A 16,210-nucleotide genomic window follows, 5' to 3' on the forward strand; every position below is an offset into this window, starting at 1 on the left:
AAGACGCTTTAGATTGTCTGAACACAGGTTCTGTGGCTGGTTAAAAAAAAAACAGATGAAATGCAAGTTTCAATTTTCACAGAAGCTGTATATTATTCATGTTGCTCAAGGAAAGCTGACATATTATTTGCAAGCATTAAACCTTTCATGTCGACACAGAACAAGAAGCCAGAGAGATCAAGCAACTTTAAAATAAAAATATATTTAACTACCATCTTAATATAGCCCATGGAATTTTGGCAGTGGGGTATACAGAATTTTGCAGTTGGTTGAATCAACACACAGGCATCCATTCACCTCCAACCTGCCTCCGCTGCTGTCTGCGGTCTGCACATTGGGCTTCCCCCATTGATGTAAATGTGAGCCGGGTCGGATGACCCAGCGTACCTCTTTACACTGCCCTCTACCCAGGTCCTAGCCGTGTTCTACCCAGGTCAGGAGCTGGGTAGAAGTCCCGTGTAAAGGGACAGGGGGTGACCCATTTACTGACCCATATAGATAAACATGCAGGAAGGTCGACATGGGTTAGGTCGACAGTCAAAAGGTTGACATGGGTTTTTTCACTGTTTTGTTTTTTTGAGCCGACATGGGCCAACAGGCGGTATTTCATGCCCTACCATCCACTAGGGCGTGGTGGGAGAATAAAATAGTGTGGCAAGCTTAGCGAGGCACCAAGCCCGAACCATGGCGAGAGCAGCGAGCCATGTGAGGGGACACGGTGCACTTTAACCTGTGTCCATGTTGACTGTGTCGACATTCGGGTAAAAAACCTGTGAAAAAAACCCATGTTGACCTTTTGACTGTCGACCTAACCCATGTCGACCTAATGAGTGTGTCGACCTTATGATCATGTCGACCGCCCTGCATGTCGACCTAGACACATGTCAACTTAAATGCATATCGACCTATTGGTGTCGACCTAATAACTGTCTAACAACTTGCTGGTGACCAACTGATCCACACCCATTCAGACCTGATCGCTATATATAAATAAAATTATAATAAAAATAATAATCGCTGGGCTGCTAATTTGTTGAGTCCTGGAAAAGATTGTGAATATTTTGCAGCCCTGCTATTGTCTGCAAATCCGTTTGCAATCCACTCACCATCGAATGATTTTTTCCAGTATGTGCAGTCTGTGCATAACCCAGGACCTACTCGGCCAGTGCAATAGATTCAGGCTTAAAAAAGATGTTGGATTTCATTGCAGAATGGCCTCCTGCATGCGTACTGGGAGTTATATGCATGCGCAGTCGATAAATAATCATTTAGGTCTGAATAACCCCCAGAGATTCACACGCATACACACATAAAGGCATATACATACCTCCCAACTTTTGAAGTTGGGAGGTCGGGACGTTCGTGCGGCGAAGCCGCGCGCGCTTCCGAAAAGGGGGCGTGGCCTCGGGAAAAGGGGCGTGACCTCACGGGGTGACGCGAACTCCGGCCACGCCCCCGTTTTCGCCGCTCGTCGGCGCTGAATAGATGCTGTGCGCATGCTCACAGCGTCTATTCTCGGCAAGCTGGGGGGCTCCCAACTGTCCCCCCCACCGCGGGACAATGGCGGCCCCGGGCGGGACGCGGGAACGTCCCCGAATATCGGGACGTTCCCGCGGAAATCGTGACAGTTGGGAGGTATGCATATATATATATATATATATGCATATAGATATGCAACGGTGCGGCACTCGTAGCCAAAACAAAGTACAGTAGTCAAGCCAAATAGCAACAACGTTTCAATTTATCAATTGTCTTCAGGTTACAAGCAATAAAAATCATAAACATACCTTTATAGAGAAGTTACACCATGGAAGTGAGGCTGAGACGCCGGGAGTGGGGGGAAACGCCCATCCGACGCAGAAAGACTGACGTCATCCTGCCGGTAGGACGTAGTGTGAGGGAAAACAAAATAGTTGCTGTGGAAACAGCAGCCAAACACACTGTGTGGAAAAATCAGACAAGCGGACAAAGGAGGAGCCATTGTCCTCCAGGATCTTGCTGACTATCATAGTGAAATTATGAGGCAGCTTGCAGATGTCGACACGTATCGACACCTTTCTTCCAACCCTACGGGACAATGTCAACAGAAATTACAAAACATCCTCCAATTGGGAGTTGACGCAAGTATAATCACTGAACAAGTGAAATCTGCATTGATACCTGCTCATCCGATTACGCCATGTTTTTATACACTTCCCAAGATCCACAAGGGTCTGTCCCCCCCCCCCCGGACGGCCCATTGTGTCTGCGTGTGGCTCTCTATTACAGCCGGCGGCTACTTTTTTGGACAGTGTCTTCCAACCCTTAATTCAATCTCGTCCTACCTTTTTACTTGACACAACGACCTTTCTGCAAAGACTGGACCAGCTTCCCAAACTACCAATGGATTGTAGTTTGGTGACTATCGACGTCGTTAATTTGTACACTTCTATCCCCCATTCCCTGAGGCTTGTGGCGTTACGCAGATTTCTTGGCTCCTACAGTAACTTTGATTCCATCAAAATTGATTTTTTTGTTGATCTCATGGATTTAATTTTGAACAACAATTTTTTCATTTATAACAACACTTTTTATTTACAGACACGTGGCTGTGCCATGGGCAGTTCAGTGGCGCCATCATATGCTAACATTTTTATGTTTTCAGTTGAAAATTATGTTTTTTTGTCTGATCCGATGTTTTCTAACCATTTTTTGATTTTCAGTCGATATATCGATGATTTGTTTGCTATTTGGCAGGGTGATGTGAATTTGCTGCGTGACCTCATTGATGGTCATAATACCTCAGAAAATGTGATTAAATTCACTTACGAGGTTTCGGACACTAACGTCCATTTTCTTGATGTGGACGTAAGCCTTGTGCAAGGCTCAATTACTACCAGTGTTTATTCCAAAACAACAGATAGAAACACAATGCTTAGACCATCTAGCTGCCACCCCCGTAGCCTTATACGTTCATTACCTTATTCACAAATGTTGCGTTATTTTCGAATCAACAGTGACCGTGCAAATTGTGAGAAACAATTAGATGCACTCGTTCAAAAATTTCTGCTTAGGGGTTACAGTAGGTCTGACCTGGTACTGTGTAAGGAAAAAGTTATGCAACTTGATAGGACTAAATTATTAACATCCAGTAAGACTAAAGACAAATTGTCCAATGTATTACCCCTGGTGACCCGTTACAACGTAACTTCTAATGATACAACAGCTCTGATTAAAAATCATTGGCCTCTTATTAGTAGTGATGCTGCTTTACCCTTTGGACAACACCGCATTATGCCCTGCTATTCCAAAGGACGTAGCTTAAAAGATCTGTTGGTAAAAACTAATAAAACTTTCAATCCCGACCAGACACCTAAAATGTGGCTAGGAGGAACCAAGCATGTTTGCTTTAAATGCGCTTGCATTACCTGTCAATTTCTAATCACGGGTGATGTTTTCCATCACCCGCACACAGGAAAGGCTTTTAAAATCCGCTACAACTTCACTTGCAATTCCACCTATATTGTATACCAGCTTATCTGTCCGTGTAGTCTTTCCTACATAGGGAAGACTATACGGAAATTCAAGGAGAGGATGACAATGCACCGGAGTACCATCCGGCAGGCATTGGCTTCTGGTTCAAGTGAGCATCCAGTAGCTCGTCATTTTATGGCATTAAAGCACCCTTTAAACAGTCTTCGCTACAGAATAATAGACTGTGTACCCCCTAATATTCGAGGTGGAGACCGCGGCTCACAGTTGTTACGCTGTGAGGCACGCTGGATCCACCGGCTTGACACTATTGCCCCTAAGGGGTTAAATGAACAGATCTCGTTTGGTGTATTTCGCTGATTGGTATGTGCTGCTGTAACTTGCTGGTTTCTCATATTTCTTGTTAAGTAATTTCTAGCCTAATATTTGATTATGCTGCTTTACTGTTAGTGCAATTTCTTTTCAATGCTATAGATTAAGGACCATTTATGAAGTTACGCTGAGCCGCCGTTTGCATTTTTTGCGGTTTTATCCCTTTATTAGGGTTTAAGATTACATAGTTTATTCTATGCTTCTTTATAAGAACTTTTTATAGTCCAACCGTTATTTCTTTAACTATTTATATTTTTTTCCACACAGTGTGTTTGGCTGCTGTTTCCACAGCAACTATTTTGTTTTCCCTCACACTACGTCCTACCGGCAGGATGACGTCAGTCTTTCTGCGTCGGATGGGCGTTTCCCCCCACTCCCGGCGTCTCAGCCTCACTTCCATGGTGTAACTTCTCTATAAAGGTATGTTTATGATTTTTATTGCTTGTAACCTGAAGACAATTGATAAATTGAAACGTTGTTGCTATTTGGCTTGACTACTGTACTTTGTTTTGGCTACGAGTGCCGCACCGTTGCATATCTACATTCCATTTTTAGTGGAGGCACCGGCAGAGTTTCTTCGAGTCACAGGGAGTGCCAAACCTCTGGACTCTATATATGCATATATATATATATATATATATATATATATATATATAGACATATACACAAACACACACATGGACACACACATCACTTAAAGTATGAAAAAGTCAGTTAAAAAAACATGTTGACCTTTATCTACAGTATGTTGACCTTTTTTATGTGTCAACCTTTGACTATTGACCACATCCTGCTTCTCATGCTAGTCTAGAAGGGTGGTGCTTCTATGTGATTGACAGGCTTGGCCCCTGTGGGTAGCAGGAAAGGACTGAGGAGAGGGAAGGGGTGGCCTCCACACTGCCTGCATGTTCTATACCTGACAACCAGGAGGGTTCTACTGACAAGCCTCAACACCACACCACACTGCACTGTACTGCAGTCAGAGACATGAAACATACGGGCTGTGTCGGCCACCCATTCCCTCTCTTCAAGTCCTCTCCTCCTCTCCTCCTATCTCTGTGTCCCGACTCCCAGCCTGTTACATAGAGCTGGCCCCTTCTGTCTCCATCGGCACCTGAATCTCATGCACCACTTGCTCCACCCTCAATACGTCCCTTAAGCCGTGTACACACGGCAGCGATAGGGGCTGATATCGCTGGGAATATGGTCGCTGGTGACCATATTGCCAGTGATGGGAGTGTGCGCTCCCGTTTTCAGCCCCGTTCTAATCGCTGGTCGCAGGAGCTTGCTCCTGCGACCAGCTGATTACCTCTGCGGCACCGCCGGCAGAGGTTTCTTTTCATCAGCGACCATCTCTGGTCGCAGATGAAAAGGGGGCATTGAGCGATATATCGCTTGGTGATATATCGCCCGGCAATATATATTGCCGGGCGATATATATCGCCCCATGTGTACGCACCTTTAGTCATGAACTTTTACTTTACTTAATAACAGTATTGCTGCACTCTGCAAAACAGTAACTTTTAATCCTGCAAATAACGTGATATATTTATATTTCTCTTTTCAAACAGGACATAGCCCAAAAATTAATTAAACAATGTATACGGTAAGTAACCATGAATTTGGGAATAGGAATGTAAAAATCAATAAAACTGAGAGATGGCAACTTTATCATTGGGCAAATTCTCACATTTCACCAACATAAATTCCCTGTTTCACTTACTTCCCAAACCTCCCAATCAGGTAACCGGAGACTGTAGATCCTATTAGACCCCCGATGCTGAACATAGAAACCACCAAAGACCATATTAATGTAAGTTTGCCTTCAGTTATTGAAGTCTGGTATCTGCTCACCCACGTGTCATTGATGAACTGTTTGATGAACTAAAATAGAAGTCAAAATATATATTGGGTCAGTATTCAGAGAATTGCCAGTGAAGAGAAATGTGATGTTTCTGCTCGTAGTGTTGATGGGTGCATAATCAGAGCATAATCTCATTGTATTATTTTACAATGCTGTCATTGTGCTAATGGGGATTAGCTGTACTAAATCGGGAGGTTACTAATGACAAGAGAGTGGAAATATGCTCTGATAACAGATTTTAGTTGTCACTCACCGGAGATGGAGAATTCAGCACAGAGATGTGGAAACCATACTGAAATGTACCACCTATGCCCAACACAAACGTCATCAGAAATAGGCCCCTGAAATGCACCTGGCACAATGGTATAAGAGAGAAGGTTTATAGATACAAGCATGAGCCAAATTTCCACAGCTTAATGTATACAGGAATGTAAGTAACAGGGAATCAAAATAAACCAGGGGAAGCGGCGAAGCCACAAAAAATACATTTATAAAATACATTTATTGAATCCATTCTTGATATATGGACTATGCAATATGTTTATCAGTGTTAAAATGAGATGTGCTAAGCCTTGAAAGGGGTAAAATGGCAAATGATAAACCACCAACCAATCAGTTCCTACTGTACTTATCATTTTTCAAACACATCCTGTAGTATGGCAGTTAAGAGCTGATTGGTTGGTAGTTTATCACTCTCCATTTTATCACTTTTTAAGCTTAGTACATCTGGCCCCCAATTGGGAAAGTGTCCATACTTTTTCCCAAAGGTTACAAATCTGCAACTTGGCAGTTAAAACTAAACTACCCATGGTACCTACCGATTTAATAAGGTTAATAAGTTCAGATCAAAGAATGGAAGAAATTCTACATTTTCCACAAGATGCAACACATGATAACATCTCACTACTCATCATTTGGAACAATCTACTATACAGGAATCCAAGGGCCAAACATGCTAATCATAGCTACAGTAAGTATTATGTAAATGACTCACCAGTTCTGAAAAAAAATCAGACATGTTTCTCTTTTTCTGCACCTTTCTCTTCTGAAATAGTCTGATTTAGTCTTCCCAATGGTAGTTTGAATGTAATACTGAACACATGCAAAGTGATGGGAAGTCCAGCTACTTGGATGCTATATATGAGAAGAACAAGCCAAAGAGAAGTGTCTGTGCAACTACTGACTACCTGGCAATGACACAGAGGGAGGCTTGGAGTATGACAAAACATTAACGGCTAATACACAAAATGTCAGGTAATCAGTGAACCACAAACTGCAAGGTAATTACAACGAGGCAGAAACATAGACCTACTGTCCAGAATCAAACAGTAGACAATGATATTTATTGTATAGTTCTTGTGGGATCAAGTCTGAATCAACACCCCTTTTCTATTAAAGGTGCCTCATTACACATACAGTAAATTAATGGAGTATTACATTTTTCATTTCAGTTTGAAGTTAATTGGATACATCCCAGTTTAACTATCCCAAACATTTGATTGAACCAGTATTAAAAATATTGTCATTTATTTTCAGTATGACTATGATGGTGCATATTTATAGCTATTATTATTATTATTATTATTATTATTATTAATAATAATAATAATGATAATAATAATAACCTTTATTTTTATAGTGCCACAAGAGATGTGCAGCGATACCTTACAGAGTACATAAAGAAATAAGCAAAACGAGAATATGGTGACATACTCAGGACAGTATAGGACAAGTACAGGGTATAACAACATATCTGCACCAGCAGACGATACTGACATAAGTATTATAGTGGCAGTATGGAGATGGTTTAAGTAAAAAAAGGAAGGGCACATGAGGGAAAGGGACTTTATCATGAGAGCTTACATACTGTACTAAACCACTTAAACCACTTTCATTTTACGAAAACCTGCTCAGAAATTGTCAGGTTTTTTTAATGAAAAAAGTTTAAAAAGTCTTTTAAATAATGGGGGTGATTCAGGTTGGCTCACATTTGGGCGAATTCAGTCCAGGGACTGATGCTGCATGTCTGCACATGCCTATCATCAAAAATATGCATGGGCAGACCCGCAGTGCGAACGCCTTCGCATGGGTAGGGGATCAGCCGGAATGGACATCGTCTTGGAGCAGGGGAACACCTAGGATTTTATGGGTGTCCGCATGGAAATGCTGGGCATTCCCCTGGGGATGCAGGCGGGCTGATGCCTGCTTGGGCCGGGCGGCTGACATCACAGGACGTCAGGTGCCCACCTCATCTTCGTCCAGGCGCTCGTAATCTATATTGACTTTTATTCGCGAATGGGTGGAACAATCATTCAATGGTCGCCGACCATTGAATGATTTTTTTCCCCCATATGTTTATAAATAATTTCTATTAATCACGCACTTTCAGACACTCACTGCCTCTTTCTGTCACCAACTGCCCCTCTGGTCAACCACTGCCTCTCACCTCAGCCTTTTCTGTCACTCACTGCCTCTCTGCCTCCCACTATCTCTCCCTTGTTATGAGGACACACCCACTTTCAAGGTGAGCAAACAACATCCCACCCCCAATCATCCTCTGTCCCATAGACCTTAGTGTATATGTCACCATACTTCCCAAGGCCCCAGAGTGTATGACACTATTCCCCCTAGGCCCCAGTGTGTATCTTCTAGGGGGTCACCTGACAAAATCTTGCCTAGGGCACAAAATTGTTTAGGGCCACTCTGATGAGAGGGAGAAAGTATATTGCAGGGAAGAAGTACCAACTATCAATAGGATATACTGTATGTCTCCATAATATCCAAATTTGTGTATGTTTCTTGCAATAATAATCCCTGTATGAAGATTAGGTGATGTTCAATGATCATATAAATGATTTTATATATGGTAGGTGACAGAACTCACCATTGAGTTTTCAAGGAAATGATTTAGTATAATATGACAGGTGTATATCGGAGGTTTAATAATTATAAATGATGGCATCCGTATACACAGGCTTAGCAAAAGTCTCTGTCCATACGGGATGTGAATTAAAAACTGAAAAAATTTGCTGTTGTATTTAAATTGTGATGAGTTCAGGAATAGTTGCAATGTGAGTACAACATACTCCTATGTAGGAAAGAGTCATTGTGATACTGTATGAAAAATATGATGACATAACTGAAATCAGGGCCGGCGCTACCCACTCAGCAGCTTCTGCAAAGCAGGGAGGTGCCATGCTGAAAAGGCACTGTCTCCCTGCCTGCTCTGCTAAAGCTGCCTCAGCCCTCACTGTCACTGCCACCTGCACGCCTGTCTGACAGCGGGCGGCAGTATGGGGAGGCTGAGCAGCTCCCTGCACCGCGCACACACTGTCCTCCTCCTGCGACCTGCCCCCTCTTCCTCACAGACACTTGCATGTAGCGCTGTCTGTGAATGCCTGGATGACATGTCGGGGGAAATTTACTAAAGGAAATTTGTAAAAAAAAGGTGTATTTGTATCCAGAAATACACTTATTTTTGACATTTACTATCCCGAAAATACAGCAATTCGTATTCGTATTGATAGTACATCAATACGAATACGAATTGCCGTATACATGTACTGTACATGCACCCGAGATCCACCCTAAAGTAGGATCGCATGTTGCATACACTCCCACAATCGGGCTGCAGCTTGTTGCAATGGCAATGTGAAAGGGCGCAAAATGTATGGTTTGCAGGAGGGCGCCGGACACCCTAGCACCGGCCCTGACTGAAATGCAGTGTGCAGTAAACAATTATAAATTAGGATAGACCTCTTAATACTTTACTGAGATCTAATTACATTAACTAGAGGAAAGGGGATGAGATCTGACCATGATTCTAATCAGTAACTAGTAGAATTTTTCTACATCAACGTGACTCAGCAAGGCCACCTGGAAATCTCTACTTGCAACATTCCCTCCTTTGCATAGAAAACTGTGGCTCTCCTGTAGTTAATGAGTCCCACTATGCACGCTGCTCTCAAGGGGTAAATTTTACCTTGTAAAAGGTACTACATAAATAAGAAGTAGAATCTTCAATAGAACTCCCATATTAGTAAATTTACCCCTAAGTATCTGAACCAGAGGTTCCCTCACATAGTCCTCAAAGCACAGCAATGGTCCAGGTTTTAAGTATATCCATGGTTGCCAGGTTGGTCACAGGTGACTTAATTAGTACCTCAGTCAATTTGATTTAAAACATTCTGCCGAGCCATGGATTATGGATATATTTAAAACCTGGACCTCTAGTGTCTTGAGAACCTCTGAGCTAAACATTTAGGGTCAAATGTACTAAGCCTGAAAAGTGATAAAATGGAGAGTGATAAACCACCAGCCAATCAGCTCTTACCTGTCATGCTACAGGCTGTGCTTGAAAAATGTCAGGTGGGAGCTGATTTGCTGGTGATTTATCACTCTCCATTTTGTCACTTTTCAAGGCTTAGTACATCTCGCCCAGAATCTTCTTTTATTTTGCCTGCTTAACATACAGTAGGGAAATGCATACCTCCCAACATGGAGGGTTTATTACCTGGGACACATGTGACATACTGTAGCCGCCACACTGGCCGATGAGCATATCATCTATTCATAGCGAGTGACAGGAGGACTCCCAACTGCTCCTCCGCCACACACACCGCAGGAGCCTGCTGCACACAGGTGGGGCAGTCTCAAAAAAAATGGACTCTACCATGAAAATTTGAACAGTTGGGATATATGAAATTTTACTAATAATGCCAGCAGCTCTCAGATTAGGGTATGGATCATTAGGTCACCAGCATTATGGTCAACAAGCATTAGGTCGACACCATTAGGTCGACATGCATTTAGTTAAGGTAAACATGATGGAAGGTCAACATGACTTTAGGTTGACAGGGTCATTAGGTTGACATGGGTAAGGTTGACAGGGTCATTAGGTTGACATGGGTAAGGTCGACAGGGTCATTAGGTTGACATGGGTAAGGTCGACATTACTTTTGTTTTTTAGCTGGAATGTCAACACAGTCAACATGAACACTGAAACGTAGCACCATGTGCGCTCGCCATGCTTCGGGCACGGTGCCTTGCTGCGCTCGGCACACTATTTTATTCTCCCACCACACCCTAGTGGATGGTAGGGCATGAAATACAGCCTGTTGGCACATATCGTGGCGACATGGACACCGAAACGTAGCACCTTGTCCCCTCCTATGGCTCACTACTCTCGCCATGCTTCGGGCACGGTGCCTCATTACGCTCGGCACACTATTTTATTCTCCCGCCACGCCCTAGTGGATGGTAGGGCATGAAATACCACCTGTCGGCACATGTCGGCTTGAAAAAAACAGTAAAAAACCCCATGTCGACCTAACACATGTCATCCTTCCTGCATGTTGACCTTATGGTGTCGACCTAATGCTTGTCGACCATCATACTAGTGACCCATTGACCATATCCCTCTGATTCGCCGCACCCAAACCCATGTTAACCCCAATCTTGGTCCGATAAGTACCTAGTATAGAGCTAAACTAAGAGGTGCCTACATAGAGAGAAGGAGGCTAAGAGGGTAATCAGATGTGCAAAAGCACAGGCTGAGGAGAACATGGCCCAGTCAGTGGGTAAAAGGGGGGGAGGGGGGGACTTTTTGTAGGTATATAAGTGAAAGGAGAAAAACAAAAAGTGGAGTAATAAGACTAAAGACAGAGAGTGGAAGTCTTCTTGAGGGGGACAATGTAATAGCAGATCGGGGACAGACAGCCTCACACGCTCACGCGTCCCATTGCAGAGAAAGGGGTGGGCAAGCATCTCGTGCGCGTGCCCCATTCTGGCAGACAGGGCTGGGGTGGAGCAGGCTGGCGGGAGAGCGGCTCCATCTGTATAGCCTTGTTACTGAAGAGCTCATCTCCCAATTCTATATGATTCCCAATTCTGTATTTGGACATGCTAATAATATCTACACCTAACCTCCATTTCTCCAGTGAAAACATATTCAGCCTGGTTAGCCTATCTTTGTATTCTAGTGATTCAAGACCTTTTACTAGTTTAGTCTCCTTTCTGTACCTGTTCCAATTCATTTATGTCCTTTATAGGGTGCGGTGCCCAGAACTGAACACAATATTCCAAGTGTGATCTCACCAATGCCTTGTAAAGAGGCACTATCACATTGGCATCTCTTGAATCCATTCCCCTTTTAATGTATGCCAGTGTCCTGTTTGCTTTTGCTGCTGCACTTGAGCAGTGTGCACTATTACCCATTTTATCATCTATGATGACCCCTAAGTACTTCTCCACTTCAGAATTCCCTATAATACTCCATTTAGCCTGTAAGTAGCTTGTTCATTTTTGTTCCCATAATGAATTACTTTACATTTCACAATATTAAACTGCGTTTTCCACCTTTCCAGTTTAATTAAGTTGCATTGTAGAGTATACACATCCTCTCCTTTAATTTCTTTAAATAATTTTGTGCCATCCACAAATATTCTTACTTACTATGTCCCTACTTACTGTATATCATTAATGAATATATTAAACAAGGTGGGTCCCTGTCAGAATCAGCGTAGTGTTCCCATGGCCAGCATAGTCAGCGTAGGCATCGTCCCTGTCAGTATCAGCGTTGTGTTCCTGCCTGTTCGCAGCTAGTCGGAGCTTATGTAGATAGCTTAGTCAGTCAGGCATCCCTGTCAGTATCAGCGTTGTGTTCCCACCCGTTCGCTGCCATCTGGAGCTTACGTAGTTAGCGTAGTCAGTCAGCGTTGCGCAGTTAGCGTAGTCAGTCAGCGCTTATTACATTGTGTGGGAACCATTGACCATTTTAACCTGCCTGACATGACAGGTGTGAATGTGTTCCTGAAACACCCCCGCTATCCACACCAGCCCGAAGCGTGGCGAGCATAGCGAGCCTCAAGAGGGGCGGCGGTACGCATCCTCCCGACCTTTTCATACCCCCACTATCCACGTCGGAGTGGAATTGATTTTATAAAGTGTGGCAAGCGCAGCGAGCCACCAAGCCCGAATCACGTGAGCCCCGCGGAATACACATCAATTAATACACGTCCCCTCGTGGGGCTTGCTGCACTCGCCACGCTTCGGGCTCGGTGGCTCGCTGCGCTCACCACACTTTATAAAATCAACTCCACGCCGACAAGGATAGTGGAGGAAGGTAGGACAGAGGCTTTTGTCCCACTATACGGAGTCTACAATACCGGTCAGCTCAGTATTGATCTTGCCCAAATCCAAAGAGAACGGGGATGCCTCTCCATTAGCAGATGGTCCTTTTAATGAAAAAGATTTTTCTTTCAACTTTTATGTTCTGAATAAAAAAATTATAATTTTAAAAGAAGTGTCTTTGAGTGATAAAAGAAACCTTGATGATCGTGACCACACATAGAAAATCGTGAGTACCTTGATAAAGATACCTTGATGCGAGTTCTATAGCACCACACTGTGTAAGTGAGGTACGCCCCTACATGATTATCTCTTAATTAAAAGATACCCAGACATGCTTACCCTCACTACATGTCTATGTAAGTGAGGTAGGAACATCAACATACTAGGACATATCTTCCTTTTTAGGGACATCCATGAAACTTTTCTCCCGCTAAAACTTTCCTTCATTTCTTTGTTTTCTCCTCTATGCAAAATCCGCGAGAATAAAAAGTAGCTTTACCACCAGAATTTATGACTGACCCTGTGTAGCACCACATCCCATACCCAAAACCTCCCTAAGAGGAATAGCCCTTTGCGGTTAAGGGAAGGCAGCATAACACTAAGGAATACAGCGCCCAGGTCTTTGTCTTACCATTTTCTTGTTCCAACCACTGATATGGAACCTAATCTTCAGGATTTTATTATTTAGGGTATTCATTTTATCTTATTTAATAATTATTTCAAATTTAATGGGACATTTTATAACCACGATATTGGCACCGCGATGTGTACGAGCATTGCCCCCAGTTATGCCAATATTTTCATGGTCCGCTAGCAAGATACCACGGTCTGGTGTGGCCATGAATGGGGGGTAAACCTGGTACAATGGTGGAGATACTGTACATAGATTATGTACTTTTTATCTGGTGTGGGGATGAAACTTTTTTCTCTTTATTAAACACTAATTCTCTTAATATTAACCCCTTCCCGACATTTGACGTATATATACGTCATGGCCGGGATGTACTTATATATATATACGTCATGACTTCAAAGTGCCACTGCGTCTAGAGACGCAGTGACATCGGCGATCGCTGTGATTGGCTGTTCAATGTGAACAGCCATTCGCAGCGTTTTCCTGTGTTACCGGCGAATCAGACGCTCGGTAACACAGGTGTCAATCACCGCCGGGTGTGAGGGGGCATGAGGGGGTCATCGGTGACGACGACACCTCACCCCACCTGCCCCCAAGGCTGTGATTGGTCCGTCGGACCGACGGACCAATCACAGCCAAGGCGCGCCATTTAAACTAACGGTGACTGCGCTGCAGACGCCATTCTGGTCTGGAATTGCGTGCAGAGCGGTCACCGGCCACTCTGTCGTGATATACATACCTGAGCCTTGCCTGATACTTACCTGATCACCGCTGATCACCGCTGGTAGTGTGCTGCCAGCAGTTGGATGCTTCCTGGATCTTGTGACTTCCTGTGTCCTGCTGCTGCAGTGTCATAGAGTCACAGATCGTGAGAGATAGTTACAGATAGTGACAGAGAGTGACAGAGAGTGATAGAGAGTGATAGAGAGTGCTATATTTTGTGTCTGCTGCACCCCTTTTGTGCTGATCAGCAACTTTTTGGTTTTTTTTTTTTTTATATATATACCTGTCAGTTGCACCAAAGGTTGTGCTGCCTTTGCAACTGACTGCTGCCCCCCCTTTTGTGCTGATCAGTTTAATTAACTGATCAGCAACTTTTTGGGGGTCCAGGGTTTTTTTTTTTATATATACCCTGTCAGGTTGCACCCACAGTTGTCTGCCTGCTGCCCCTCACTGCTAATCAGTGTCGCATCACTGCATCACTGATCTGCAGTTTTTTTTTTTTGGGGGGGGGGGGGGATTGCAGTGGGGTTTTGTTTTTACACCCACGTTGCTTTTGTGGGTGCTTTTGTGGGTGTCCTGTGGCCGCTGATCAGTGACGTACATCACTGAACAGCATTTTTGGCACAGGGCTGATATCATTTTTTTTCTGCAGTTTTTTTAAAAAATTTTTTTTTTTGGAGAGTCCTGTGGTTTATTACACCCACGTTGCTTTTGTGGGTGTCCTGTGGCCGCTGATCAGTGACGTACATCACTGAACAGCATTTTTGGCACAGGGTTGATATCATTTTTTTTCTGCAGTTTTTTTTAATTGTTTTTTTTTGGAGAGTGCTGTGGTATTTTTTTTTTTAAATTGTTTTTACACCTGTTGCCTTTGAGCGCTGTTCAGTGACGGACGTTACTGACCAACATCTGTGCTCAATTTTTGGCGCAGGACCTTTTTTTTTTTTTTTTTAACCCCTTCAATTTTTTATTTTTTTTATTGGGATCAAATTCCTGTATAAAGTATTTTTTTTTTCTGCACTACATACACACTACACACTACATACCCCCGTGTTGAAATAAAGTTTGTACCCCCCCAACACTATACACGTGTTGAAACATTACACTTACAGAAACACAAAAATAAAAATGGCATCCCAAATGTCATCCCAGTCATCCAGAAGAATGTATTCAGCGGAGGAGGCATATGCCATGCTTGCCTCTGACTCTGACACAGCCAGTGATGCAAGCGGGGAATTTGAAGGATTCGTCTTAAGCTCCTCTTCCTCCTCTAGTGATGATGAGGGACCCCCTCAAAGACGCCCCCGTAGAGCAGCTGAGACCCCCCCCCCCCCAAATGATTGATCCCGTATGGACCCCACCACCAGACAATTTTGAGCCCCAGGTTCCTGAGTTTTTGGCCATCCCAGGAATCCAATTTGATTCAACAGGTCTCAGAGAAATTGACTTTTTCAAATTATTTTTCTCTGATGATTTTATAAATTTAATGGTGGACCAAAGTAATTTATATGCCCAGCAGTTTATTGCTCAAAACCCCACGTCATCATTTGCTAGGTGGACCCCTGTAGATGCAGTAGAGATGATGACGTTTTGGAGTCTGGTGTTACATATGGGCATAGTAAAAAAGCCAGAAATTAGGCAATATTGGAGTACAGATGTTCTGTACAGCACCCCACTTCACCGTATGGCCATGACTCGGACTCGTTTTGAGATAATCCTTAAATTTTTACATTACACCGATAATGCACAGTGCCCACCCAGAGATGATCCCACCTTTGACCGGCTATTCAAAGTCAGGCCGGTCATTGATCATTTCAGTGCCAAATTTGCAGAGATGTACATCCCTGAAAAATTTATTTGTATCGGCGAGTCCCTTATACATTTTAAAGGAAGGGTTAAATTCCGCCAGTACCTTCCCAGTAAGAGGGCAAGGTATGGCATAAAAATGTATAAACTGTGTGAAAGTACCTCAGGGTACACCCACAGGTTTAGGGTATATGAAGGGAAGGATTCAA

General features: G+C 43.4%; 1 protein-coding gene across 1 annotated transcript in view; it reads right to left on the reverse strand.

The window, feature by feature from the left end:
* The window catches only part of LOC146008904 (solute carrier family 2, facilitated glucose transporter member 11-like), a 28,053-nt gene extending 18,015 nt beyond the window's left edge, over positions 1–10,038 (reverse strand). The window contains exons 1-3 of the mRNA XM_083148714.1: positions 6,702–10,038; positions 5,961–6,059; positions 5,567–5,727 (exon numbers count right to left, since the gene is read on the reverse strand). Coding sequence (XP_083004840.1) covers positions 5,567–5,727; positions 5,961–6,059; positions 6,702–6,725 — 284 coding nt within the window. The 5' untranslated portion in view covers positions 6,726–10,038. The remainder of the gene's footprint in view (positions 1–5,566; positions 5,728–5,960; positions 6,060–6,701) is intronic.
* Positions 10,039–16,210: the final 6,172 nt, after the last annotated feature.

This window comes from Crinia signifera, chromosome 1, assembly GCF_055691185.1.
Source record: "Crinia signifera chromosome 1, ASM5569118v1, whole genome shotgun sequence".
Lineage (NCBI taxonomy): Eukaryota > Metazoa > Chordata > Amphibia > Anura > Myobatrachidae > Crinia > Crinia signifera.